The 26,708-nt window shown below is 42.1% G+C and overlaps 1 protein-coding gene across 1 annotated transcript in view; it reads right to left on the bottom strand.

Moving 5' to 3' along the window:
- The window catches only part of LOC311499016 (coxsackievirus and adenovirus receptor-like), an 82,373-nt gene that overhangs the window by 23,599 nt on the left and 32,066 nt on the right, over window positions 1-26,708 (bottom strand). Inside the window, exons 3-6 of the mRNA XM_084559833.1 lie at window positions 9,880-9,963; window positions 9,595-9,764; window positions 9,469-9,515; window positions 7,224-8,725 (exon numbers count right to left, since the gene is read on the bottom strand). Of these exons, the coding sequence (XP_084415959.1) occupies window positions 9,724-9,764; window positions 9,880-9,963 (125 nt within the window). The 3' untranslated portion in view covers window positions 7,224-8,725; window positions 9,469-9,515; window positions 9,595-9,723. The remainder of the gene's footprint in view (window positions 1-7,223; window positions 8,726-9,468; window positions 9,516-9,594; window positions 9,765-9,879; window positions 9,964-26,708) is intronic.

Raw genomic sequence — 26,708 nt, 5'->3', positions numbered from 1 at the left:
TAAGCGGGTTACTGGATCTATTTCATCTGATTTTGCCTGAGTAGCATTGATGGTTATGCTCCTGACTTCAGAGTCTTTTGCCGAGATTTCCTCTAGTCCGTCAGGATTTTGAGGCCACTCTCCATGAGGCAAAAGAAAAAACTGAGGTCCAGATATCCATATTTCTTTCTTCAGAAAAGATTGAACTGGTAGACCTCGGGAGGCCATATCTGCTGGATTGTTAGCCGTGTTTACATATCTCCACTGTAACGGATGTGAGACTTTGGCAATTTCAGATACTCTATTGGCAACAAAAGTTCGGAACCTGGTGGTCTTATTGTTAATGTATTTGAGAACAGAGGTGCTATCGGTCCAAAACACAGATTCTGCTACCTTCATCTGCAGCTCCTTTCTCCACATTGTGTCCATCCTGCTTGCCATGGTAGCAGCAGTTAACTCCATTCGGGGAATGGTGGCTGGCTTTAATGGAGCCACTCTTGCTTTTCCCATTATGAATCCACAATGTGTTTGGCCATAGTTGTTGTGCAGTAACAGATAGCTAACAGTTCCATAACCGTCCTCGCATGCATCAGCAAAATGATGCAGTTGAGCAGATGTCACTTTTCCAAAGTTTGTGGGTTTAAGGCATCTGTCAACCTTAAAGTCCTCTAATTGATGAAGCTCTTGAATCCAATTCATCCATTTCTGAACAATGGAGTTTGGTACTGTATCATCCCAACCAATCTTTTTCCGACACAAATCTTGCAGGATCTTCTTAGCTGTAAGGACTACAGGTGCCAGTATTCCTAGGGGATCATATACTGAACTGACTATTGAAAGAATCCCCCTTCTAGTGAGAGGTCTGTCTTTAAGGATGATTTTGAACCTGAAAATGTCAGATTGAACACACCACTGAACACCTAACACTCTCTCCACAGGAAGATTTTCACTGTCCAAATCCAGATTTTTCATTTCTTTTGCTCTCTCCGTTTCAGGTATAGCAGCCAATACATGACGACTGTTGCTTATCCATTTGGTAAGTAGAAAGCCTGCCTTGAAACAAATTGCTCGTAGCTCATGATAAAGAGCTATTGCATCTTCTTCTGAAGCTGCTGAGGCCAGGCAGTCATCAACATAAAAGTTGTTTATGATGGTGTTTACAGCTTCAGGGCTGAATGTTTTCATATTGTCCTCTGCACACTTCTGGAGGGCAAAATTTGCACAACTTGGAGATGATGTGGCTCCAAATAGATGCACCGCCATTCTATATTCCACCATGTTCTTACTGTAGTCTCCGTCAGGCCACCAGAGGAACCGTAACAAGTCACGGTCTTCATTTGGTACCTTCACTTGGTGGAACATTGCTTCAATGTCTGCAGTGATGACAACAGGCTCTTTACGGAATCTTGTCAAGACTCCTATCAAAGTACTGGTCAGGTCTGGACCCTGTAGGAGCTGTGAATTCAGTGAAACTCCCTGAAATGTCGCGCCACAGTCAAACACCACTCGAAGCTTTTTCTTCTGTGGATGCAAAACTCCATGGTGAGGTAGATACCATTTTCTGCCATCACTTCGTTCCAAGACATCATCTGGCACCATCTCTGCGTAACCTTTAGATAACATGTCTGACATGAAGTTGGTGTAATCTGAATGGAAAGCAGAATCTCTTTTGAATCTTTTCCTTAGGTTTAGTGTCCGTTGTTCTGCAACACTTCTATTGTCGGGCATGTGTGTTTTCTTCTCCTTTAAAGGTAATCCGATGCAATAATGACCATTGATTAGCTGGGCAGACTTTGAAACTAAATCCAAGAATTGCTGATCTTCTTTTGAGGATTCTTGAGCATCCCTGATGCATTCAGGAAAGTCGGTCTTGAACTGTTGTTCCCACAGCTCGTCAAGCTTCATGACTGCTATCCTATTCACACTTACCACTGACTTCTCCTGAACATCATAGTTTCTTCCACCTAAAGGTCCATTCACTGTCCAACCGAGCATGGTTTTGACAGCGTAAGGTCCATCTCCCACGCTACGTATCACATCAAGAGGTTCCAGAGCCTTTGGTACATCTAATCCAATCAGCAATTCTATCTCAGACTCAATTTCAGGTAAATGAACATCACTCAAATGAGGCCACTTATCAATATCAGTCTGATGTGGGATGTTTCCTTTGAGCACAGGCATAATTTTCTGAGTATATATGCTTGGCAGATCACAAAAATCATTACTGTCCAGTCCAGCTACTTCAAGGCCAGAAACAATGTTAGTTTCAACAACCTTCCTTTGTCCCATAGTTCGCAGTAGAATACTTGCTCTCTTTCCCTGAAGATTAAACTTATTCATCAGTCCGACTGTGCAAAATGATGCCGTGCTACCTGGATCGAGAAAAGCATAAGTATTGACAGTTGTATTTCCTTTTTTGGCTTTAACTTGTACAGGCACTATTGAGAGCTTGCAGTTATCCTCCCCGGCCCCACTAAGACCACTTGTCTGAACATAGGCCACGGCACTGTCTTTCGTTCCTTTCTTTATTTCTGCCTGCTCTATGTCCCTTTCCTTCCTCTTCTGGTAAATATGCAGCATTTTGGGATGTTTTAAACTGCATATATCACAGCTGAGTCTCTTCCTGCAGTCTTTACTGATGTGCCCCTTACACACCCTTAGTAAAAAGTAGTATACTTGAAGTTCATTTTATTAAGTATGCTTGAGTATAAGTATAGGTATAGGAAGTATACTACAGACCATGTACTTGTAGTGTACTAGAAAGTATACTAATTTAATACTTCTACGGACTAAATGGGAACATTTTTAAGTTTATAAAAGTATACTTTAGGTATAGTTTATAAGGTAATTTTAAGTTTACAAAAGTACTCTTTCAAGTATACCACAAGTACACTCATCTATATACTACTAGTGTACTAGGTATATACTTCTAGTCCACATTTTAGTTTATAAAAGTATACTTTATGTATACCACAAATACACTCTTCAATATACTACTACTGTACTAGTTATATACTTCTAGTTCATTTTTTAGTTTATAAACGTATACTCTAAGTATACCACAAGTACACTCATTTATATACTGCTAGGGTACTAGGTATATACTTCTAGTCCACATTTTAGTTTATAAAAGTATACTTAAAGTATACTTAAAACGTTCCAATTTAGCCGGAAGAAGTATTAAATTAGTATACTTTCTAGTACACTACAAGTACACTCGCCTATATACTGCTAGTGTACTAGGTATGTACTTCTAGTCTACATTTTAGTTTATAAAAGTATACTTAAAGTATACTTTTATAAGTAAACTTAACGTATACTTTTATATACTTAAAACGTTCCAATTTAGCCGGAAGAAGTATTAAATAAGTATACTTTCTAGTACACTACAAGTACATGGTCTGTAGTATACTTACTATACTTATACTTATACTCAAGTATACTTAATAAAATAAACTTCAAGTATACTACTTTTTCCTAAGGGCAGACAGCCAAAACACACTCCATTTTCTTTTGGGAAAGAGATTTTCTCACTATGTGCCCTTTTTTCCAACTGTGGACACTTCTCCAAAGCATGTCCACCTCCACAGAACAAACAACTCCTGTCCACAGGTAAGTTTTCCTTTGTTCCTCCAATTTTCTTTTCTGCAACTGTTACAGTCGTGGCAAAGATACTTCCTTTTATCCTTGAATGAGGCTGTGTTTTTGACCTCCTTCCGTCTTTGCTCGTTGTGTCTTTGATATCTCCAAATAGTGGATCCGTTAAAATTTTTACTTGCCTTTCCAGGAAATCCACCATGTCTTTAAAGGAAGCTCTTTGGTTGCGTTTTTCCTGGAGATCACAGGCCACAGTTCTCCATTTATCCCTCAGCCGGTAATGCATTTTCTTTATGATGGCCAGCATATTAGCAGGCATATCAAGCTCATGCATGTAGCTGACGTCCTCCATAGCGTTACAACATCCTCTTAGAAACAGAGTGTATACTTGTAGAGCTTTTGTGTCGTCTGGTTTTATTGACGGCCATGATAGAGCCTTCTCCATGTAAGCTGTAGCAATTTTACGCTCATGTCCAAAATGCTCTTGAAGTAAGGATTTAGCTTTTGTGAATCCTCTGTCCGAGGCCATATGTAGGCAACTCCTTACTAGTTATCTTGGCTGTCCCCTCGTATATTGTTCCAGATAATAAAGACAGTCTCTGGGATTTCTGTTATTGTTCTCAATACTGTGTTCAAAGGATTTAATGAACGTTTGATACTAAAGCGGGTCACCATCAAAAACTTGAATCTCCTTCTTGGGCATGGAAGACAGGCACTGTTGCTGTACTAATAATGCAGTGATTTCATTTTGCTTTTCCAAGACCGAGAAAATATTGTTCCGTTCACCATTACTTGAAACAGGTAATGTAGTTGGAGATGTCACATGTACATGTTCACTTGGATTCCTGTTGCTTAGTTGAAGCGTCGGGGGACCTGCAGTGAAGGACTGAATTTGACTTGCAGTTCTATCTGTAACTGTTATTTTTGTTGTTTGTGGATCAATAACACTGTGTTTTGGGGAGATTTGTCCATGTGTATGTATGCCATGTAACTGGGTTACCGAAGTATATGTTTCAATATCAAGTGCTTTCTTTTCTTGTTGTCCTCTCTCAAAATATGACTCCATACCATCAGATACTTTTGAGAGGTTACTTCGTACACTGGATCCTTTTGAAGCGCCTAATACTTTCATTTTGGCCGTAGTAGCAGAAATGTTTGCCTCCAGTTCCAGTTGCTCCTTTCTTCTCCTCAGCTGCTCCTCCTGTTCCTCCAAGATGTGTTTGTCCTTGAGCAGTTTTTGTCGCACAATAAGAGCAGCCACTTCAGCTTCAGCCTTTAAACGTGCGGATGACGCTGTACTTGAAATTCTGGAGCTTGAGCCAGATGAACTTTTTTTGCTTCTCCTGCTTCCAATATTTGACACACTGTCGCTAGGTTGTATTTCATCCTGTACATCAGATGTTGCTTTAACACTGTCGCTTGGTGCAATCGTTTCTTTTAATTCAACAGGTGCCTCAGGTGAAGTGGGAGAAATATCTGTATCAGCAGCTATTGTTAAGTCTGCAGTCACATGACCTGCTTGATGAAACGGCCTTCCAGTTTCAAACAACCATCGTTTCACATCTTCCATAAAATCTGTATTGCATGTTGTTATTCGTTTAAACCAGTCACTTTGGGTTTCCTGTTCCTGTTGAGGAAGCAATACAATAACTGACTCATGTGCATCCTTTGCATTGTCATACAGGTGAGTCAATTTCTCCAGTGTGAATTGCACATCCTTTGCATTTTCATCATTTTTCATGAGCTCTTTAATTTCCTTTGTAAGTTCTTTAATTTTTTTCACATTTGATTGTCGTTCTTTCTGAAGCCTTTCAATTTTGGAAGCCAAAGCCTTAGCTGTAAGCTTGATTGGTCTCCTTTCATCCATTTCGTCCACTCCATCCACTCTTTTAGTGTCACTCATTTTGCATTTTCCAATATGCACGTTTCATCCATATAAATGTAACCCAGTAGAAAAACGGTTACTAGTGTTGTTTCCCTTTAAATATTATTTTTTATTAATTAACCCTCTTTAATTTATTATTATGTTGATAATATTAATTTTGCACACGCTCAGTCCTTATTTGTTGTGTTAAATGCATGATTTATGAGAGAAAGTAGTCCCACCCTCTGCTCGCGAGAGTAACAGTGTGGAGTGATAGGCAGAGTAGTGCGGTGCGGAGTCAGAGCTACAAAGTCGCAGCAGCGGTGCGAGCAGATGAAAACACAGAAGAGAAAGTTGATATAAAGTCACGAAAATAGCAGTTGTTAACTCGCTTATCAACACAGCATAACCCGGGAGAGTGTGCCTACCTGCAGCAGAGAGGTGGTCGAGGACCTGTGGTTTGTTATTTTCGTCCGAGACCTGGTGAGTTGCTCGAGCTAACTAGCGCTAGTACATGCTAATATAGTAGCCACATCGTGATTTAGCTTGGGAAGCGGCAGAACGCTTGTTTACTCATGAACGTGACCTGCCGCTACTGTTTACTTTGTGTTTAAGACTTAAAGCTGCATATTTTGCTCCGGTGATTTGATAAAAACATGAGGTGTGCTATTTATTTTCCTGTATGTGTGTATTAATTACGAGATGCACTGTTTAGGGTGTGTATCGGTTAAAAACTGCTAAGCATGTTCATTCATCACAGAGGCAGAAACTCTGACGCCTAAATTGATATTACGATGTGTGTTAAAGGCGCATTTAGCTAATTTTCAGTTCATAATTCAATGAACATGTGTGAAATGGTTAAAAAACAATTGAAATGAACAATATTTCATGTGGAAACTGAGTTAAAATGATCATAATTCATGGTTAAAAGCTAAAATAATTCATGTTGTTTAAAATGATTAAAATGTGTGAAAATACTCACCTTGAGATAAAAAGAGAACTGTACAGTTAAAAAGATAATTCATTTAATCACTATTGTGTTCCAGTAGTGTGTTGAGATTTATATTATATGGCCATAAGAGAAGTATGATTTTGTGTTAAGTAAAGCCCTGTTTTATACAGGCTAGGTTTTTTGAGACCCTCAGAGCCTTTGACGTGGATTTGGATTCTCCTGTTGAGGGAGATGGCGAGCTAGTGGAACAAAAACCAGCACCTGAGCCCGAGGAGGACATCCATCCTTCTTCACCTTCACCTTGAGTGTGTGGAGTGGTAGGACCACCACACACACCCCTGACTCTTTTGACTTTTTCCCCTGACTTACACACACACTGACTTAAGCGCGCTGACGAACCATACATTAAAGGACCCCTCAAAGACAATTAAAGGAACATTCACGAACATTAAGGAACAACTAAAGGACAATTAAAGGAACAACTGAGGTTCCTATTGAACACTTTATTTTGGTTTTGGGTTTGAAGATACTGTGAAACTGTTTTATTTTATTTTTTATTTTTCTACAATTTAATACAAACAATTTACATCCAGAATACTTCGTGGCTCCATTTATTCGTTGTGTCTGTCACTTTCTTTTAAACCCTCCTCTACGAACCTAGTCACTAGTCCAGAACATTCCGTGGTAACGAGCGGGTTACAGGTAAAAAAAAAACTTGGCGAGCCAGCCAGGAGGGTTTTATTTGTAATCAGACACTTTTCATTTTTTACATTTTAACAGACCACAATTAAGTAACTGGAGCAACGAACAGTAAATTTTACATTTACTTACCTTGAGTTTTACTCCAAATTGTCTTCACTGTTGGTTCCAAAAGATATTTCTTGTGTATTTACCTGAAAAAATGGAGGTTGTGAAGTCAGAAAATATTAAAATCCAAAATGCAGTTTTAGTTAGTGGGCTAACCAACACTAAACTCGATGATGAAGCCTTTAGCTTCTTGGAACAGCATGGGTCAGTAGCCAGGGTGGTTAAAGTTCCATCTGCAGGAAAAGAGTTAGAGGTTATTGTTGAGTTTCAACATGAAGCTACAGTCAGAGAGCTAGAGAAACATCTACCTTTACGCAGAACCACTACAGACCCAGGAGTCGTTCATTACATTCAAAGCCTAGCCAGTGTCCACAGTACTGAGGTTAGCGCTTCTGTAACAGTAGCTTACCTGACTGAGTTGAGAGATTTGGCAAGGAGGAGCAGTAGATCATTTGAAGACATTCTGAAGGCAGAGTTGGCTAGAATAGGAGAGTCAATGGAGGGAGGGGCAGCAGCAAATGTCACTGAAACTCCTGCAGAACCAGAGCCATTGTCCCCTCCAGATGAACCTCAAGTTACGCCAACTGTCTCCCCTGCTATTGAAAATGCAAGCTCAGTTAGTGTCACACCTCAGCTTGCTGAAACCGCCAGTGAGACTATTCTGCTTCAAAAAAGAAAAATTCAATCCCCCCAGTTGCCAGCTGATCTGATCAGCACACCAGAGGTGCAACGTGTCATTGTGGAGCACATTGTTAAAAGCAGTGATGTGGCTTCTCATTCCAACTTGTCTTACAAACTGAAACCTTTCTCAGGGAGAGTTCCCCACCCAGCTTTTGAAGTCGATTATGATGCTTGGCGTAGCAGTGTAGAGTTTTGCATAAATGATCCCACCATCTCCGATACCCAGGTTGTCAGAAAAATTATGGAGAGTCTCTCACCGCCAGCAGCCAATGTAGTGAAATCACTAGGCCCAACAGCTACGTCCAAGACTTACCTCACGCTGCTTGATTCGGCCTACGCCGCAGTAGAGGACGGTGATGAGCTCTTTGCTCGCTTTTTGAACACCAACCAAAATGTTGGTGAGAAATCCGCTGATTACTTGCAGAGATTACACACTGCTTTGAGCTCAGTAATCAGCAGAGGTGGGATAGCTCCTGGTGATGCGAATAAACAGCTTCTCCGACAGTTTTGTCGTGGTTGCTGGGATAGCCCATTGCTAACCATCCTTCAGCTTGAACAGCGGAAAAGTGACCCTCCTTCTTTTGCTGAACTGCTTCTACTACTGCGCACTGAAGAGGATAAGCAGGCAAGTAAGGCAACCAGAATGAAACAACATTTGGGGATAACAAAAACAAGAGCTCTCACACAATTACAGACCACATGCATGCCAGACACCAGTAGTTCTTACCCCATTATGGATCCTGCTGATGCTCCCACATCAGATGATGATCTCAGGAAACAGCTTGCAAATCTTAGCGCTCAGGTAGCACAGCTCCAGGCAAGATGCACAGACAAACCTGGAAAAACTGTAACAAAAGGGAACAAAAAACAGCAACAAAAGACAAAAGTTGAACCAGACATGAAAGAAAGCAAACAAATCACAGCAAGGGTTCCAAGACCGAAGCCGTGGTATTGTTTTAGGTGTGGGGAGGATGCTCACATTGCATCAGCATGCAGCAAAGATCCAAACCCAGTGTTAGTAGCTGCCAAGAGAAAAGCGCTCAAAGAAAAGCAGCGCGTGTGGGAGAGCTACAATAACCCCACTGACACACCTGATTTAAACTAGTTGAAGCTTCTGTTGTGGGACAGACAGAAGCTAGGGATGAGAAACGTCCCACTTCAAAAAACACAAAGAAGGCAATGAGTTTAAAAACTGATGCACATAACAACAGGAAGCTGCCTAGTCGACTTGTGGGGAGAAAGTGCACATCCAGAGTAGCTGTCAATGGGGTGGACTGCAGCTGCTTACTGGATACAGGCTCGCAAGTCACTACCATATCCATGACCTTCTACCAAGACCATCTGTCTGAGCACCCCATTAAACCCATTTCAGACCTTCTAGAGGTTGAGGGGGCAAATGGCCAGACCGTCCCATATCTCGGATATGTGGAGACCAACATAAAGTTCCCAAAAAACTTCCTGAAAACTGAACCTGAAATACTTACCTTGGCCCTAATTGTCCCTGATCTCCGTTCAAACAGTGATATCCCCCTGTTAATTGGTACAAACACTCTTGACCCATTGTATGACCTACATTGTGAGTCCTTACCTCATTGTCAGTCCATTCCTTATGGCTATCAGCAGGTCCTGAAAACACTGGAGATCAGAAAGAAACAAGCAGGAAGTGGTAAGATTGGTCTGGTGAAACTTAAAGGTCAAACTCAAGACATCCTACCTGCAAACCAGAAGGCGCTGGTTGAAGGTTTTGTGTACTCCAACCAAGCAGAGCCAGAACAGTGGGCATTACTTGAACAGCCGACTAGCTCATCTTTGCCAGGTGGTGTCTTTGTAGATTGCTGCCTGATCACTCTTCCAAAGCATGGTCCCTACAAAGTTCCAGTGCTCCTGAGGAACGAGACAAATCATGACATCACACTTCCCACAAATTGTGTGATCGCTGAGCTAGTCACCCCTGACTCCATCCTTCCAAATCCCTCGCCCAGAGAGAAAAGTGACCCACCTTTCATGGCTAACTGTTCTGTCCAGCAGCAGGATACGGACACAAAGTCTTCCTTGAACTTCGACTTTGGTACATCATCACTTCCTGAAGAATGGAAGCACAGAATTACAACAACATTAAACACTTTCTCTGATGTCTTCTCTCACAGCGACCTTGATTTTGGTCATGCAACCAAGGTTCAGCATCACATTAACCTCAAAGACGAGACTCCCTTTAAGCAGAGGTCACGACCCATTCACCCTCATGATTTCGAGGCAGTCAAAAAACATCTTAGAGCACTCTTGGATGCTGGTGTCATTAAAGAGTCTGAGTCTCCGTTTTCTTCGCCTATTGTTGTAGTGCGGAAAAAGAACGGTGAAGTGAGGTTATGTGTGGATTATCGAAAACTAAATCTGCAGACCATCCGTGACGCCTATGCATTGCCGAACTTAGAGGATTCTTTTTCAGCCCTTGCTGGGTCACAATGGTTTTCGGTGATGGACCTCAAGTCGGGCTATTACCAAATCGAGATGTGTGAGGAAGATAAACCAAAGACTGCGTTTGTGTGCCCCTTCGGGTTTTATGAATTTAATCGTATGCCGCAGGGAATTACAAACGCTCCGAGCACTTTTCAAAGGCTCATGGAAAAATGTATGACAGACATCAACTTGAAAGAAGTCCTCGTCTTCTTGGACGATTTAATCGTGTTTTCCAGTACACTTGAAGAGCATGAGACCCGGCTCATTCATGTCCTTGAACGCCTGAGAGAATACGGGCTCAAGCTCTCGCCTGGCAAGTGTAGGTTCTTTCAGACCTCCGTTCGTTATCTAGGACATATTGTGTCCAGGGAGGGGGTGAAAACCGATCCCGAGAAGGTTGAGTCACTAAAAACCTGGCCAAGACCACAAACCTTGAAAGAACTCCAGTCATTCCTTGGCTTTACCGGTTATTACCGGAGGTTCGTGAAGGACTATTCGAAAATAGTGAAACCACTTACCTCTCTCACTGCTGGCTATCCACCTCGCCGGAAGGGCTGCAAAGCCAGTCCAAGTGATGGTAAATACCTAGATCCCAAGCAGCCTTTCGGAGAACGTTGGAGTGAGGCATGTCAGCAAGCCTTTGAAGGAATAATTGAGAAACTCACCTCTGCACCCGTGCTCGGCTATGCTGACCCGAAGCTTCCCTACTCTCTTCATACAGATGCGAGCACCACGGGGTTAGGAGCCGCCCTGTATCAGAACCAAGGGGGAACCACCCGTGTGGTTGCCTACGCGAGCCGAGGTTTATCTAAAAGTGAGTCCAGATACCCGGCTCATAAATTGGAGTTTTTGGCTCTTAAATGGGCCATCACCGATAAATTTCATGATTATCTGTACGGCAACACTTTCACCGTCGTTACAGATAATAATCCCTTAACGTACCTGCTCACTACAGCAAAGCTAGATGCCGCTAGCTACCGCTGGCTTGCGGCGTTGTCAACCTACACCTTTGACATCAAATACAGAGCTGGCAGACAGAATCTAGATGCGGATGGCCTATCCAGACGACCTCATGGGGCACTTGTGGAAGATTTTGCTTCTCAGGAGGAATGTCAACGCATCGAGAAGTTTAAGTCTCATCTTCTGTCGTCTGTAAGAGATGCTGAGCCTTCTCACCTTCTTTTTGCAGAAACTGTCATGGCAGCCTGCCAGAGGCATACAGCTTTATCAGGTGATGCACCACCTTTTGGCCTTGTGCAGTCTCTTGCAATGTCTTCCGCAGCCATTCCTACTGCCTTTGATGAGGAAGATCTAAACGATGGACTTCTAACAATTCCAAAGTACAGTCATTCTGATCTCATGCAGGCACAAAGAGACGATTCTACCATTGGCAAAGTCATCAGCCTATTAGAATCAGGAAGTAACTCACCTGCAGGCTTCAAAGCCGATTCCTCTGACCTCCATTTGATCTTGAAGGAATGGAAGCGTCTCGAGCTTAAAGATGACCTCCTTTACCGGAAGCGGTTTTCTGGAACCGAAACCATCATGCAGTTCGTTCTCCCTGAGGCCCTCAGGCCCACTGTGTTGCAAAGCCTTCACGACAATATGGGCCACTTAGGGATGGAGCGAACGGTCGAACTTGTAAGGTCTCGTTTCTACTGGCCGAGAATGGCCTCAGACGTCGAAAGAAAGGTAAAGATGTGTGAGAGATGTGTCCGCAGGAAAGCTCCACCCGATAAGGCGGCCCCGCTTGTAAACATCCAGACCACCAGGCCGTTAGAGCTCGTATGCATGGACTTCCTCTCATTAGAGCCTGATAGCAAGAACACAAAAGACATTCTAGTGATAACAGATCACTTTACAAAGTACGCTGTGGCCATTCCCACCCGAGATCAAAAGGCTAGCACTGTGGCGCGGTGCCTTTGGGAACATTTCCTTGTGCACTATGGGTTCCCCGAGAGGCTCCACAGTGATCAAGGGAGAGATTTCGAGTCGCATACCATCCGAGAACTGTGCTCCCTTCTAGGCATACGAAAGGTGAGAACCAGCCCGTATCACCCTAGAGGGAACCCAGTAGAGCGCTATAACCGAACTCTACTTAGTATGTTGGGTACATTGAAAGACAGAGAAAAAACACACTGGCGTGACTTTGTGAAGCCCCTCACACACGCTTATAACTGCACAAAAAATGATGTTACAGGCTTTTCCCCGTACGAGCTAATGTTTGGAAGACAGCCACGGCTGCCTGTGGATATTGCTTTTGGACTACCGGTTACCAACAAACAGACCCTCTCGCATTCACACTATGTCAAAACCTTGAAAAGTCATCTTAAGGAAAGCTACGAGCTAGCTACCAAGAACTCTCGTCAAGTGGCTGAGAAAAACAAGAAAAGGTTTGACAAGGTTATCCGTGAGTCCACATTGGATGTTGGAGACAGAGTCTTAGTCCGAAATCTTCGTCTCAGGAGTAAACACAAACTGGCAGACCGTTGGGAGCCAACCGTGTATGTAGTCACCAAGAGGATGGGAGACTTGCCTGTGTATACATTGAAACCAGAGAAAGAAGATGGTCCCCTGAGAACGCTCCACAGAGACCTTTTGCTCCCTTGTGGTTTCCTTCCGCAGGCGGAAGAGGAGGAGCCTGAGCGTATCAGTAAACCTCAAAGACCACGAACTCGACAAAGTGTCACTCAAGCTGAGGCTAACGACTTGATTCAAGAGGATGATGATGATGATGAAGTCTGTTATCAGTTTGAGCCATCACAAGAGATAAAAGAGACACATTTCATCAAAATATATGACACACCAATACTGAACCCAGGAAAACAAAAGGAGGAACTTGGGAAACCTGGAGGAAAATCTGACAACCACTTACCTGCAACTGCAATACACTTACCGGAAATGTCCATTGGAGCCCCACACTTACCTGGAAATCCTTCCATGGAGACGCCAAGTGATGGAGAGCCCATCTCGGAACCACCTGAAAAGGAAAATGAAAGTGAAACAAATGAGTCAAACCTTGAACATGGAATCACAGCAGACGAGCCGCCTGGTAGTGAGGAAACTGACCATGAGGCAGGAGACAGCCTCTTTAACCAGCCTCCATCCACGCCAGAAAACACCTTGGCAGATGGGTCAAACCTACCTGGAATGAGCTCCATGCAGACAGAAAGTCAAAACATGGCTGAAACAGAGATGAGGGAACAGACTAATGAGGAACCAGTGACTAATGAGGAACCAGTGACTAATGAGGAACCAGTGACAGTGGCTCAAAGCAACGACTCAGACCTGTCTCAGTCCATACGGAGATCTGAGAGACTTCGTCAGCCATCAAAAAGACTTGAGTATCCTCAGTTAGGCAACCCATTAGTCACAGTTGTGAAATCACTATTCCAAGGGTTAAGTGAAGCTTTTATTGATTCCCTGAATAATGATAATAAATGGTCCCAGAGTCAAGCTTTTGAGATGACCACTCCTATCCTAGAGTGATAACATGCAGCGGGACGTGCATGGGAATAAAAAGGGGAGGGTGTAACCCAGTAGAAAAACGGTTACTAGTGTTGTTTCCCTTTAAATATTATTTTTTATTAATTAACCCTCTTTAATTTATTATTATGTTGATAATATTAATTTTGCACACGCTCAGTCCTTATTTGTTGTGTTAAATGCATGATTTATGAGAGAAAGTAGTCCCACCCTCTGCTCGCGAGAGTAACAGTGTGGAGTGATAGGCAGAGTAGTGCGGTGCGGAGTCAGAGCTACAAAGTCGCAGCAGCGGTGCGAGCAGATGAAAACACAGAAGAGAAAGTTGATATAAAGTCACGAAAATAGCAGTTGTTAACTCGCTTATCAACACAGCATAACCCGGGAGAGTGTGCCTACCTGCAGCAGAGAGGTGGTCGAGGACCTGTGGTTTGTTATTTTCGTCCGAGACCTGGTGAGTTGCTCGAGCTAACTAGCGCTAGTACATGCTAATATAGTAGCCACATCGTGATTTAGCTTGGGAAGCGGCAGAACGCTTGTTTACTCATGAACGTGACCTGCCGCTACTGTTTACTTTGTGTTTAAGACTTAAAGCTGCATATTTTGCTCCGGTGATTTGATAAAAACATGAGGTGTGCTATTTATTTTCCTGTATGTGTGTATTAATTACGAGATGCACTGTTTAGGGTGTGTATCGGTTAAAAACTGCTAAGCATGTTCATTCATCACAGAGGCAGAAACTCTGACGCCTAAATTGATATTACGATGTGTGTTAAAGGCGCATTTAGCTAATTTTCAGTTCATAATTCAATGAACATGTGTGAAATGGTTAAAAAACAATTGAAATGAACAATATTTCATGTGGAAACTGAGTTAAAATGATCATAATTCATGGTTAAAAGCTAAAATAATTCATGTTGTTTAAAATGATTAAAATGTGTGAAAATACTCACCTTGAGATAAAAAGAGAACTGTACAGTTAAAAAGATAATTCATTTAATCACTATTGTGTTCCAGTAGTGTGTTGAGATTTATATTATATGGCCATAAGAGAAGTATGATTTTGTGTTAAGTAAAGCCCTGTTTTATACAGGCTAGGTTTTTTGAGACCCTCAGAGCCTTTGACGTGGATTTGGATTCTCCTGTTGAGGGAGATGGCGAGCTAGTGGAACAAAAACCAGCACCTGAGCCCGAGGAGGACATCCATCCTTCTTCACCTTCACCTTGAGTGTGTGGAGTGGTAGGACCACCACACACACCCCTGACTCTTTTGACTTTTTCCCCTGACTTACACACACACTGACTTAAGCGCGCTGACGAACCATACATTAAAGGACCCCTCAAAGACAATTAAAGGAACATTCACGAACATTAAGGAACAACTAAAGGACAATTAAAGGAACAACTGAGGTTCCTATTGAACACTTTATTTTGGTTTTGGGTTTGAAGATACTGTGAAACTGTTTTATTTTATTTTTTATTTTTCTACAATTTAATACAAACAATTTACATCCAGAATACTTCGTGGCTCCATTTATTCGTTGTGTCTGTCACTTTCTTTTAAACCCTCCTCTACGAACCTAGTCACTAGTCCAGAACATTCCGTGGTAACGAGCGGGTTACATAAACACAGCAAAACACTCCACTGATAAACCGCATTCACAATTGCTCAACAGTAGTCAACACGATTTTCCATTTCATTTTCCATCCCAACAGAGCACGGCAGTCAACGCGTAACAACCAGTCCAACTAACTCAAAAACCTCCGCCATGGCACGGTAAATCCAAAGACGCGCAACACAGGTCAACCAACAGTCCCCAATGGACAAGCGACAGCTCCTCCGACTGTGTTCAAACTTTCAATATACACAGAGGGAATTAGAACAGCCTACCGCTTCCTATGGTCATGGTGCGCTGTTGTCTTCGCCACGGCATCAGTCAGTGCGTCTCCTCCATCATCCGAAGAGGGAAAGTCCGAATAATCCAATGTTCATTCATTCCAAAACTCTGTTACGCTTGCCTTACTGATGCGATCAAATCCTGTCCGTGCCGTGTCAAGGATGTCTATTTTTTCTGTTGACTAATTTGTAGCGACTTATTTAATTAATAAATAGTCCACTGAGAGGTAAAGAAGGCTCCCACTGTGACTCGTTGAATGAAAAAATCATATTCAAGTTCCGATGAATTTATGGATTTTATTAACAAAAGATAGGGTGAAAATACGGTGATAATACAGTTCAAAATTACGGTCAACAGAAAAAATATAGGAGCCGCTCTACCTTCTTTGTTTCACAGAAAAACCCGCCAACAAACAGGGCAGGTGAAATAAAGTGGAGACCGCCCCCACTTCCTCTTACCGGAAATAATAATAACAAAACAAATAACAATAATGATGGTGATAATAATAATAATAATAATGTGCGCTGCATATACAAAAGTAAACAATACATTTTGGCTCCTACAACTAGTTTTATAAAAATAAAAATAAATCAAATAAGATTTTGAATGTTTGTCTTTTTTTTTTGCCCCGGGTTGAATGTGCCCCTCTGACAAAACCCCTGGCCCCAGCCAGGCCCCCTCAGTGACACTGGTCTAGAACCGCCACTGTTTCCAGGCTTCCACTTCCCACTACAGGAGATGCTTCTGAGGTACCAGACATGGTTGCTGCTGTCTTTCAGCAGTCTTTACGTGCTGTTTCTTTGCCAGAATTCACTGCAGCCCATGACACATGCCCTGAACTGACACAGCTGAGATGTAATACAGGCTGGCCCAAATGCCGGAAGAATGTAACACCCGACCTTGCTCCTTACTTTATTGTGAAAGATGAATTGGCTGTTGATAATGCACTTATCATGAGGGGCACAGATCGTTTGTTTGTTCCTGTTTCACTCAGACCTGGAGTGATAGATGTGGCACATGAAGGACACCAAAGACTGGTACGTACAAAGCAGAGACTTCGTGTGCTATATTCGTGGCCACAAATGAACAATTATGTACACAATACGGTAACTTCATGTGTGTCATGCCAGTATGCTGATAAGACTGTGAAAACTGCACCTGCACCACTCATACCTATGGATCTTCCAAATGGAACATGGGAAAAGCTGGGATTGATATTACAGGCCTTTCGGCCATGCTACATGGGACTGTCGCTATGCCATAACTCTTATTATTATAGTAAGTGGCCTGAAGTAGCCTTTGCCCCTATATGTCACTACTGATGTAGTTACTCCGTGCCGTGAGGGAAGCCTACCTGGTTTTTGACAATGGATGTCAATTCATCTCCCATGCATTTAACAATTTTCTGAGGGAGAGAGAGATAAAGCACCTGCACTCTAGTGTGTATTATCCAAGAGCTAATGGAGCCATCGAGAGGTTCAACAGGGTACTTAAAGAGTGCTTACAGACAGCTGACAAAGTGCACAGACCATTGAAACAAACTGTAACAGAGTTCGTACAGAACAATCGTACCACACAACATGCTACAACAGGAGTTATACCATTCGAGTTACTGAGACACAGAAAGATGCGCACAAAACTACATGTACTCCCTGTCTCACGCAACATCAAAACACACAGACAAGCAGAAGTAAAACAAAAGCAACAAAAGAGCAAAGAGTACACAGACAGAAAAGTCGATGCAAAAGTACCTATGTTCCAAGTAAATTACACTGTGCATGTCCGGAGACCCGAACGTGTTCTAAAGGGATGACCCAGATTCACTGAACCTATGACTATCATCAAGAAAGTGGAACCAAACACTTACCTGCTCAGAGATGGTCAGAAATGGAATGCATCCAAGCTGGCATTCTTTCCTAAGAGGGCTCAGACCTCCACTGGTACAGACAGTGACACTACTTTTGATGGACTTATGGCTCTGGTACACCATAATGCACCAGAGTCAGGCCCGAGGCGGAGTCAGAGAACACGAAATTCACCCCATTGGCTAACAGGTTTGTTAAATAAAGGAACACATGATTTATACACTGATATATGCTGGTCCTTATGAAAAGGGAAATGTTCTAAAACTTTTCCTTAACTACAAAATGTTAATACAGTAATGTTGGGTGCAAACTCAGGCTCCTTACTGTTATAATGGTTTGTTTCTGTTAATTCATGTGAAGCTGAGAACTGAGTTAAAAAAAAATAAAGGTAATGTTTTCCAGTGGATAATCATTTCATACAATGCATATAATTTAGTTAAAGAGTAACATGATTTGAATACAAAAAGTGAATGTTTTAATCCTACATACCATCCTGGTGGAAGATTCTGTGATACTTATTAAGTTACATATTGTGATATTCCTGCTGTTCATTAATGATACTTAAGGCAGTTGATATTTGTTATTGTTACAGAATGCTGTTACCTTAAAATGCTTCATTTAATCAGCCTGTGGAAGTAATTCCTTCAGGGAAAGAGGAAAAGTTGTGTTGTGCAATGCAGATGTGAACATAGAGGGCACTGCAGGAATGTGTGTTGTATTGAGGCACAAAGAAGGTCTCCGGCTAGATATTTTTACAAATATTGCTAAATACCACACACCTATGGAAGGAAAACTTTAGTTTTTAGATTCATATTTAGTGACATAAAATATATGTGGTGGTCAGAACACTGTTTGTCTTTTTTGATACTTCTGAGTATATTTGCAAATATTAGTCAATTATATGTGCTTTGAGCAAACATTTTTGAGATTGTGAAGTGAATTTCTCCTGGCGTTTGTGCCCAATATGACATCTACACCTTGCTTGAAGACTATGTCACTTACACAGAAGTCGCTATGTATAATGTGGCAGGCAGGTGAGCAGTTCCAGAAGGGGGCCCATTCATCTCGACCTATGGTCGACCTATGGTCGAGATGAATGGGGAAGTCAAAATAATGACTTTAACACTGACAGTCATTATAATCTGTCATCATCACCATACTGAATGTATGGTGTAAACTACAAATTAACTGGAGGGCAGCAGATTCGGAACATGGTGAAAATTTTAGGAATTGAACAAACTGTATCTGTGGAAGTGAAACAGAATATCTAGTTGCTGCCACACAGCTCCCAGATAAACATCTCCCTCTAGTGGAGGAGGTGATGGTCTGAGGCTGAAATAGTAATCACTGTGTTACTGTTTACCTTCATGATGTCCACTACACATTTGTGATTGAATGGTCAGTTAAAACTGGTCAGTGTGTTCAGATCACTTCAGCACATACTACATAACAGTCCTATTAAGGACCTGTGTTACATGTCTGTCCAGTGCTACCTGCCACTTAACTGTATTAAAAATGATGAATGTGTTTTATTGACAAAACAATGACTTGTTGGTCCCAGAGTTTTCTTTTCTACTGAAGACAAGATCTCATTTTCAGATGTCTTTTCTCCCATGATTAAAAATGACTGTTGGCAATGAAATTGCCTTATTAAAATGTTGCGTTATCGTCTCAAATTATGCATACAATGTTAGATTTTTTAGTTATTTAGCCACAATGGGCTCAACATTTGTAAATTCTCAGGACATTTTAGTTTTTTATTGGCTTTTCATTTTATTCAATTTACAGCTTTCAACAATGTTTATGTTTGTATCCATATTTCTTAGATAGTTTAATCACTTGTCAGTTTACACGATAAAAAGGTTAGTTAACAACTGTCTTCATACAAATAAGGGAGAAAAAACAGAGGCTCGTATATGAGGAAGAGGGCGGGCTTTACTTGGTGTCACTGACAAAAGATGAAAAAAGGTCAGACGAGTGAGAAGGACAATGAAGGAAACGTCTCTACAGCGTCTGCTCTGTAAGTCCAGAACCTCTGAGTTTGTTTTAAGTGCTGTATCACTGTAGTTCAACTGTCTTATAAAATGTAAACACAGCAATACCTGCACCACCACAACAGACTCTGCTAAATGTTCCTGAGGTCTCTGGCTGACAAACAAGGCATTTTATTTGCTCTTCTCACAACTCTACAAAGACTTCTCTTGGACAGTTTTCATGGTCTCTCAGACCTCAGTGCGATCTCCAGAGTTTCTGACCATATTTCTTGAATACAATTCAAACTGAGAAACATGTTGCTATCTAATAGAGTCCCCCAGCTTTGTGGGCATCAATTTAATTTCATGTTCATCAGCTGACCGCTACAGATGATGAATAATTATTTAAAACAATAATTATCTTTTGAGGTGACCTTTGTGTGGTGCTCCTTTCTTCACACAAACATTAATCTTGCTTACAACATTGAAAAGGAAATTAGTTATCGTCTGCTCCCTTAACTGTTTCAGTAACAGATATTTTGACTACAAGAGTTCAGAACTTTGTATACATATATCATATATGTTTTATTAGCATTACAGCTGTGGGTTGTATCAGTTGCATGATTTGTGTGTATTTATATAATTTCTCTTTAGTTCTGAGCTCTCTGCTGTTCAGCACAACAAACCAAGGTTAGTCAACGTCTTCATTCACTTTAAACCTGTTCAATCCTCATCATTATTACTCAGTAGAGTCAAAGCTTTCAGTCAACATCTCTCAGAGAAAAGACATTAAATGAATCATATTGTTTCATCTGAACCCTCCCAGCTCGTCTGACTGTGAGTCCCAGCAGCTCTCAGGTCTTTAAAGGAGACTTTGTGTCTCTGAGCTGTGAGGAGGACGACAGCTCTGCTGGATGGACTCCGAGGAGAAACACCACCAAACGACAGAGGACTCAGTGTGGAGCTGACTGGGGAGAACCAGCTGGTTCTTCCTGTAACATCAGCTACACCCTCAAATCAGACAGTGGAGTTTACTGGTGTGAGTCCAGAGAGGGAGCAACCAGTAACAGCATCAACCTCACTGTCTCTGGTAAGCTCAGACTGTGGAGTTAGTATTGATGAAGCTGTGTGGAAATGGATGAAATGCTGTAGTTTGTCTCTGTGTTGAGGTGGACCAGTGATCCTGCAGAGTCCTGTCCTCCCTGTGATGGAGGGAGATGACGTCACTCTGCTCTGTAAAACAAAGACCACTCCCTCCATCCTCTCAGCTGCTTTCTATAAAGATGGCTCCTTGATCAGGACTGAGTCTACAGGTCACATGACCATCCACCATGTTACCAGGTCTGATGAAGGCCTCTACAAGTGTCACATCATCAGTCATGGAGAGTCTCCATCCAGCTGGATCACTGTCACAGGTGAGGAGGTCAGAGATGATTCTTCAGCAGCTTTCAACATTCACAATGAGACAATCAGTTCATTATTAGCTTTGCTTCGTTCTAGGGAAACCCACCACCACACCTCCTCCTACATCCACATCTCCTCCTGGTTCCTCTCCTTCTGGTTCCTCTCCTCTCCTCCCTGTGTTGTTGTCTCTTTCTTCTCTCTGTTCTCTGGTTCTTCTGGTTCTTCTGGTTCTCCTGGTGAGGCGACGTGTTCGTAGGAAACCTCAAGGTGAGACACAGACTTCTGGATTTTAAATGTTTGGGTCTTGTTTAAACTCTATTGTTGTTCATTTTGGTTCATTTCAGCTGTTGGAGGAAACGTCCCAGAAGACATCACGTACAGTGACGTCAAAATATCACGGAACAAGAAACAGCCAATCAGACGGAGCAAAGGTAGTGTTGAGTAGTTCCTTCACTTTTTTTGACTGTGTTTGTAATGGGTGTTTTCTTTGTCTTGGTGAGGGCCATGTATATTTTTGGAGGGGTCAGAACATAGACAGTATAAAGATGGATGTAGGAACAGGTCCTCTAAAGTGAAGCCAAAGCAAGCGGAGCTCCCCCTGGTGACTGGCTGCAGTCATAAGCTCCACCTCCTCCATGTTAGTGGGCGGGACTCAGTTTGGCGAAAAGGTGCTGCAGTGATGAGCAGGGAATTCCAACAACAAGGGTCCAACAAAAGAAGCAATCCAAAGAAGTTTTAGTTAAGACTAGACTGAATCCAAAAAGAGCAAAATCTAGGAGACACAAACAGAGATCACGACCATGGATCATTTAACCAAAATAAGGAGCAGAATAGTCAACAATAATTAAGATTCTGAGAGTTCAGGAGTCCAGCCCAGAGGCAGACCAGGAGCCAGAGCTGACAGAAGGATCAGACCATGACTGCTGCAAAGACCTCCTGGAGTCTGGCAGTGAAAGCAAAGAAACCCAGCAGGTTTGGCTGGAGGTCAAAAGAGAGGATCTCCCAAGGGTATAGCTAGGAAGGCATCTAATTACCCAGGAACCAAAGCAGGATTGGAGATGGATCGGAGACATCTGCAGAGCCTGGAACTAAGGAGGTATCAGCTGACACCAAAGTATGGAACTCTGAGGCTTTGAAGGAGTCAGTAGACCAGGACACTGGAGAGGTCTCTGACCCCAGAACATGGGAGGAGTCAAAGGAGTGCAACCTTGATGCTGGTGAAGGCCGGGCAGCAATCAACCTGAGAGCAGACGTGGGCCAGGCCACGGAAATCTGAGGTGCTGCCATTCATTCAATGTCCATTGAGCTGGAGGAGAGTTGACTGCAGACCCATGGGCTGTTTCTGACATTGACACTTAAAGGACATCAGCAGACCAGGACACTGGGATGTCAGGAGAATTGGGAATTCATTTACAGAGACAGAGATGACTGTAGGCCTGTGGAACAGGAGGCTGGAGGACATGAGGCCAGGAGGCAGCAGGCAGGTGGCTAGCTGGCTGAGAGTTATGGCAACCATGAGGGCCATGCCTTCCTGTAGGGGCCCCTAGTGGCCAATGTGTCCAAATAAGACAAAACTACTGGGTGCTGGGTCTATAGAGGTCTGTTCGTACTGTCTTAAAAATAATTGAAACACATGCACTGTGGAATGTAGTCACTTCTTTAAGTCATCAAGATTTTGTTTTAGTGTATAGAGAAGATATATGTTTAGTTTCACGAGTTTAAGGACTTTATGGACTGTGAGGGAGGATCTTCTTAGGTAGATAGTTTCAGGATTACATTTATAATTTGTGCCTTTAACATCACCTTGTATCTATAGTTACATATTATTTAATGTACGTATCTAATACTAGATCAGCTGTGAGAATGTAATCTTTAGTTCATGACTCTGTTGTCAGGGAGGTTTGTTCTCTGTGTGCTGAAACATATGGTTCGTTCTTGTGGTGAGTCTGTTAACAGAAACTAACAGCTCTGTTTCCTGATTCTGATCTGAACATGGACTTTCTCATGGTTAGATCAGAAGATCAGACTCAAAGAATCAATGTTTCTTTGTTTCTTTAACATGATTGTTTTCTTTTTATTACATTAAATGAACTTTCTTCAGTATTATTCTCTGTTCTTTCAGTTTAATTTTCATGTGACCTCAACTTTTTACCTTCCTCACATATAAACAGATTCAGATTTCATTTTAATAAAGTCTTATAGTGAGTAGAGATGGTGTGAGTGTCGTAGTACTTCCTGCAGCAGCAGTACTGCTATCAGCTGCAGTAGCTGCAGTAATGTGATTTGTATCCATTGTATTTTCCAGACAGTGATCCAGCTGCAGTCTACTCAGCAGTGAGGACACCACAAGACGTCACTTATGGACAAATATTCATCAGAGACAAGAAAGACAAGTCAAAGACCAGAGGTACAGCTGCTCTTCTTTCTCTCTACCATGGTTCACTACTACAGCTTTAGTCTCAGATATATGCTAACATCAAAATGCTAACACCTAATGCTAACATCAAATGCTAACATGCTGATGTTTAATAGTTATGGTCTTCATCGTGACTGTGAAGGTTCTCAGTCATCCAGGTCATGGTATATCAAAAATAAAAAATGCATTCATTTGTCACCAGGATCTTGTATTGATGATGGGGGAGTCTGGCCACTGCACAAAGCCTTCTCCAGCACATCCCAAAGATTATTGTCTTTAGACATGGTTGATTAAGAAATGAGAAGCTACTCATTGCATCAGTTTGGCCTAAATAACTTGTTGTCAGCTGAAAGATAATCACCCATGCAGTAATTATCCAATAGGAGGCTCCTACCTGTTTGATTAGTTAAATCCAGGTGGAGACTTTTTTTTTTTTTTTTGGCCAGGCTGTGTATTTAGCTGCTCACATGGAGGCAGTCATTTGGGAATTCTTGAATATCCCAACACCTGCACAGCACCCCTCATAGTGGCCAACTCCAGAAAAGGAAGGAGTCGAGTCCCTATGGGAATATGGCTCCAGATACTGGGCGGCTGTGACTCGATAGGTAGAGAAGTTAGAGGTTCTATCACCATAACATGCCACATGCTGAAGTGTCCTTGAGCAAGACACTGAAACCCTAGTTGTTCTCAGTGCATGGCACTGGTGTGTGAATGTGTGTGTGCTTGTCTGAATGAATGGGTAGACCCAATGGGTAGGCCCATTCACTCAGGTTCCCTTTTGTATCCTTGTCTGCGAAAATGAACCTTAAAGTAAAGGGAACTTTAAAAAGTCTTATCAGATAAAAAGAAAATAGTCCATTTACTGGGGGCATAGTTCTGCAAATGTGACTCTCAGGCTTATTAGTGATGCAGTGCTACGCAATGCAAACTATTGACCCTCATAGCAAAGCTATGGGAGTCAATAGTTTGCAGTGCGAAGCACTGCAAACTATTGTTCTTCACTACGTTTTTCTTCTTATTAGTGATGCAGTGCTACGCAATGCAAACTATTGACCCTCATAGCAAAGCTATGGGAGTCAATAGTTTGCAGTGCGAAGCACTGCAAACTATTGTTCTTCACTACGTTTTTCTTCTTATTATTATTATTATTATTATTAAACTTTTTCCTACGGCCGATTTTCGAAACCTTTCAACTCAAATACCGTTCGTCGCACACAGACACAAAATACATCAAAACGTGCGTCTCGATCGGACTCGGTGTGCTTCTATACAGTTCTTTCAAACAAGATTTTTTCGCGACGTAGTCGCGAAAAAACTGCGACAAATTTCCCAATTGAAATGAATGGAGAAGCCCGAAAAAAAAAAAATTTCAACAGACATTTTCAACAATGAACTGCTCTGGCATACTTTAACCGAGAGACTTCATTTCCACTTTAAAACGTAGGTACTCTTGCCTTCTCTTCAGAGATTCACTTCACTTATCGACAACTTTTACCGTTTTTAAACTATGAAGCCTCAGAGTTGTGTAGGTTTTTACTCAAATTTCAGGGTTTATAATGGGTGTGTATTGCGCGGAATGTTTGTGCTAGAGTGGATGACATCATCAGCTAGAGTGAGGAGGGGAGACGAAAATTAGTCAAAAAACTGTACAGAAACTGCTCCCGTGGCCACAAATTTCACACGACAGACATAATTTATGCATAGAAACGTAGGAAAATTTGTCTTCTCACTCAAATTCGTCTGCTAAAGCTGTAAGTCTTATAGTTTTGGCGTCAGACACAAAGATGCACCAGCAACACCCATCCACAGCTCCATAGACTGCCATGTTAAAAAGGCAGGGAAATTTCTGGAGGAAAGCAGACGTAACCTTTCTTTGAATCGCTTTTAACAGGTCACATTTCTTCATTTTACCCACAAATTACATATGTAGACGTTCAGGAAAGCCTCAAGATGCCCAAAGTTAAGTCGGTTCAATGATTGGAAATACGGTTTGGCCACAAGTCCTTCCTGTTCGAGGCGATTTTTCAGCATTTTCTCTCTCTCTCCCCGTCTTCCAACTGACATTCGAACAGGAGCAGTTGACCCTGGTAGCCATGACAACCAGACCCCAACCAGCTTACACACGTTCACACACGCAGCTGCTGGGGACGAGAGGCGGGAAAAGAGCTCTCAGTGGAAAACATGATCTGCCAAAACATTAAAACCCCCCAAACCATTACTGCAGTACTGTAGGGGGCCAGAACCTGACATTATGACCTTTTCCTTTATTTTAAACACAAATTATATCTGGCTGCTTTGCTGAAACTCCTGACACAACATCCCTGACCCGTTTCCTTCATCTTATTAGGTCAGTGAATAGCTAAACTGCTAACAGACGCTAACGACTAGCCGCCCAGTGATTTAGCCGACGACTAGCCTTCCAGCATAGCTCATGTATGTTAGCAAGCTAGCGGAGCTAACGGAGCTAGCTAGCCGCTAGCTTAACGCCGCGGACTCAACCGCGGAGTTAGCCTCGAGCTAACCGCTAACTAACCGCTAGCTAACCGGGATTTAACCGCGGACCCGCGGGAGTTAAACACGAATTAGCCGCGGCAGTTCGCCGTGAGCTAACGCGGAGGCTAGTGGGGTTAGCCGCCGGCTAATTCGCCGCCTTGCTAGCGGGTGCTTATCACAGTAATAATGTTGAAGTTTTACAATTTAAAGGGAAGATATTTTTAAATTAAACTGTGTCAAACTGAAAAATATATTATTCCACCACATAAAGTAGGAAACATTTATGGCTTGCAACAACATTAATGACAGTATATATATAATTGGAGTAATTTAATATAATATGATGTTTTTAATTAAATAAATAATGAGCTGTTGAACACTCATAAGAGTTATATTAAGTATGTTACATAACATTATTTGACATGTCTGTTTGTCTGCCTATAGTTTTCCTCCAGCTGATCCAGACAGACTGCAGTGACGTCCAACATGAGACAAAGAGCTGGACTCGCAGGACAATTTGAAGGTCTTCACTTCATCGCTGATTCCTTGTTACAGCCTGGATGTGTTAAGTTTAATATTATTGTTTATCTAACTGTAAGACTGTGCCGTAAACTGTTAAACTATTGCTCAGGTAGGAGTAATGAGTTTTATTGTTAAAATTATTATGATTAACGATCAATTGTTACGATTTGCTCGTTCTTTGTCTGGGGATCCTAGTGAGATCCCTCCCACTCTCTTCCTTATTTGATGCTGGCTTTCAGGTGGAGCTGGGAGGGGTCTGCTGCCTGTACCTGCCCTTCAGTTTGTAGAAGGGCGTAAAGGACGACCCTTCTCAGTGT

This window comes from Chelon labrosus (genome assembly GCF_963514085.1).
Source record: "Chelon labrosus genome assembly, chromosome: 1".
Taxonomy (NCBI): Eukaryota; Metazoa; Chordata; class Actinopteri; order Mugiliformes; family Mugilidae; genus Chelon; species Chelon labrosus.
This window is presented reverse-complemented; position numbering and strand designations above follow the sequence as displayed.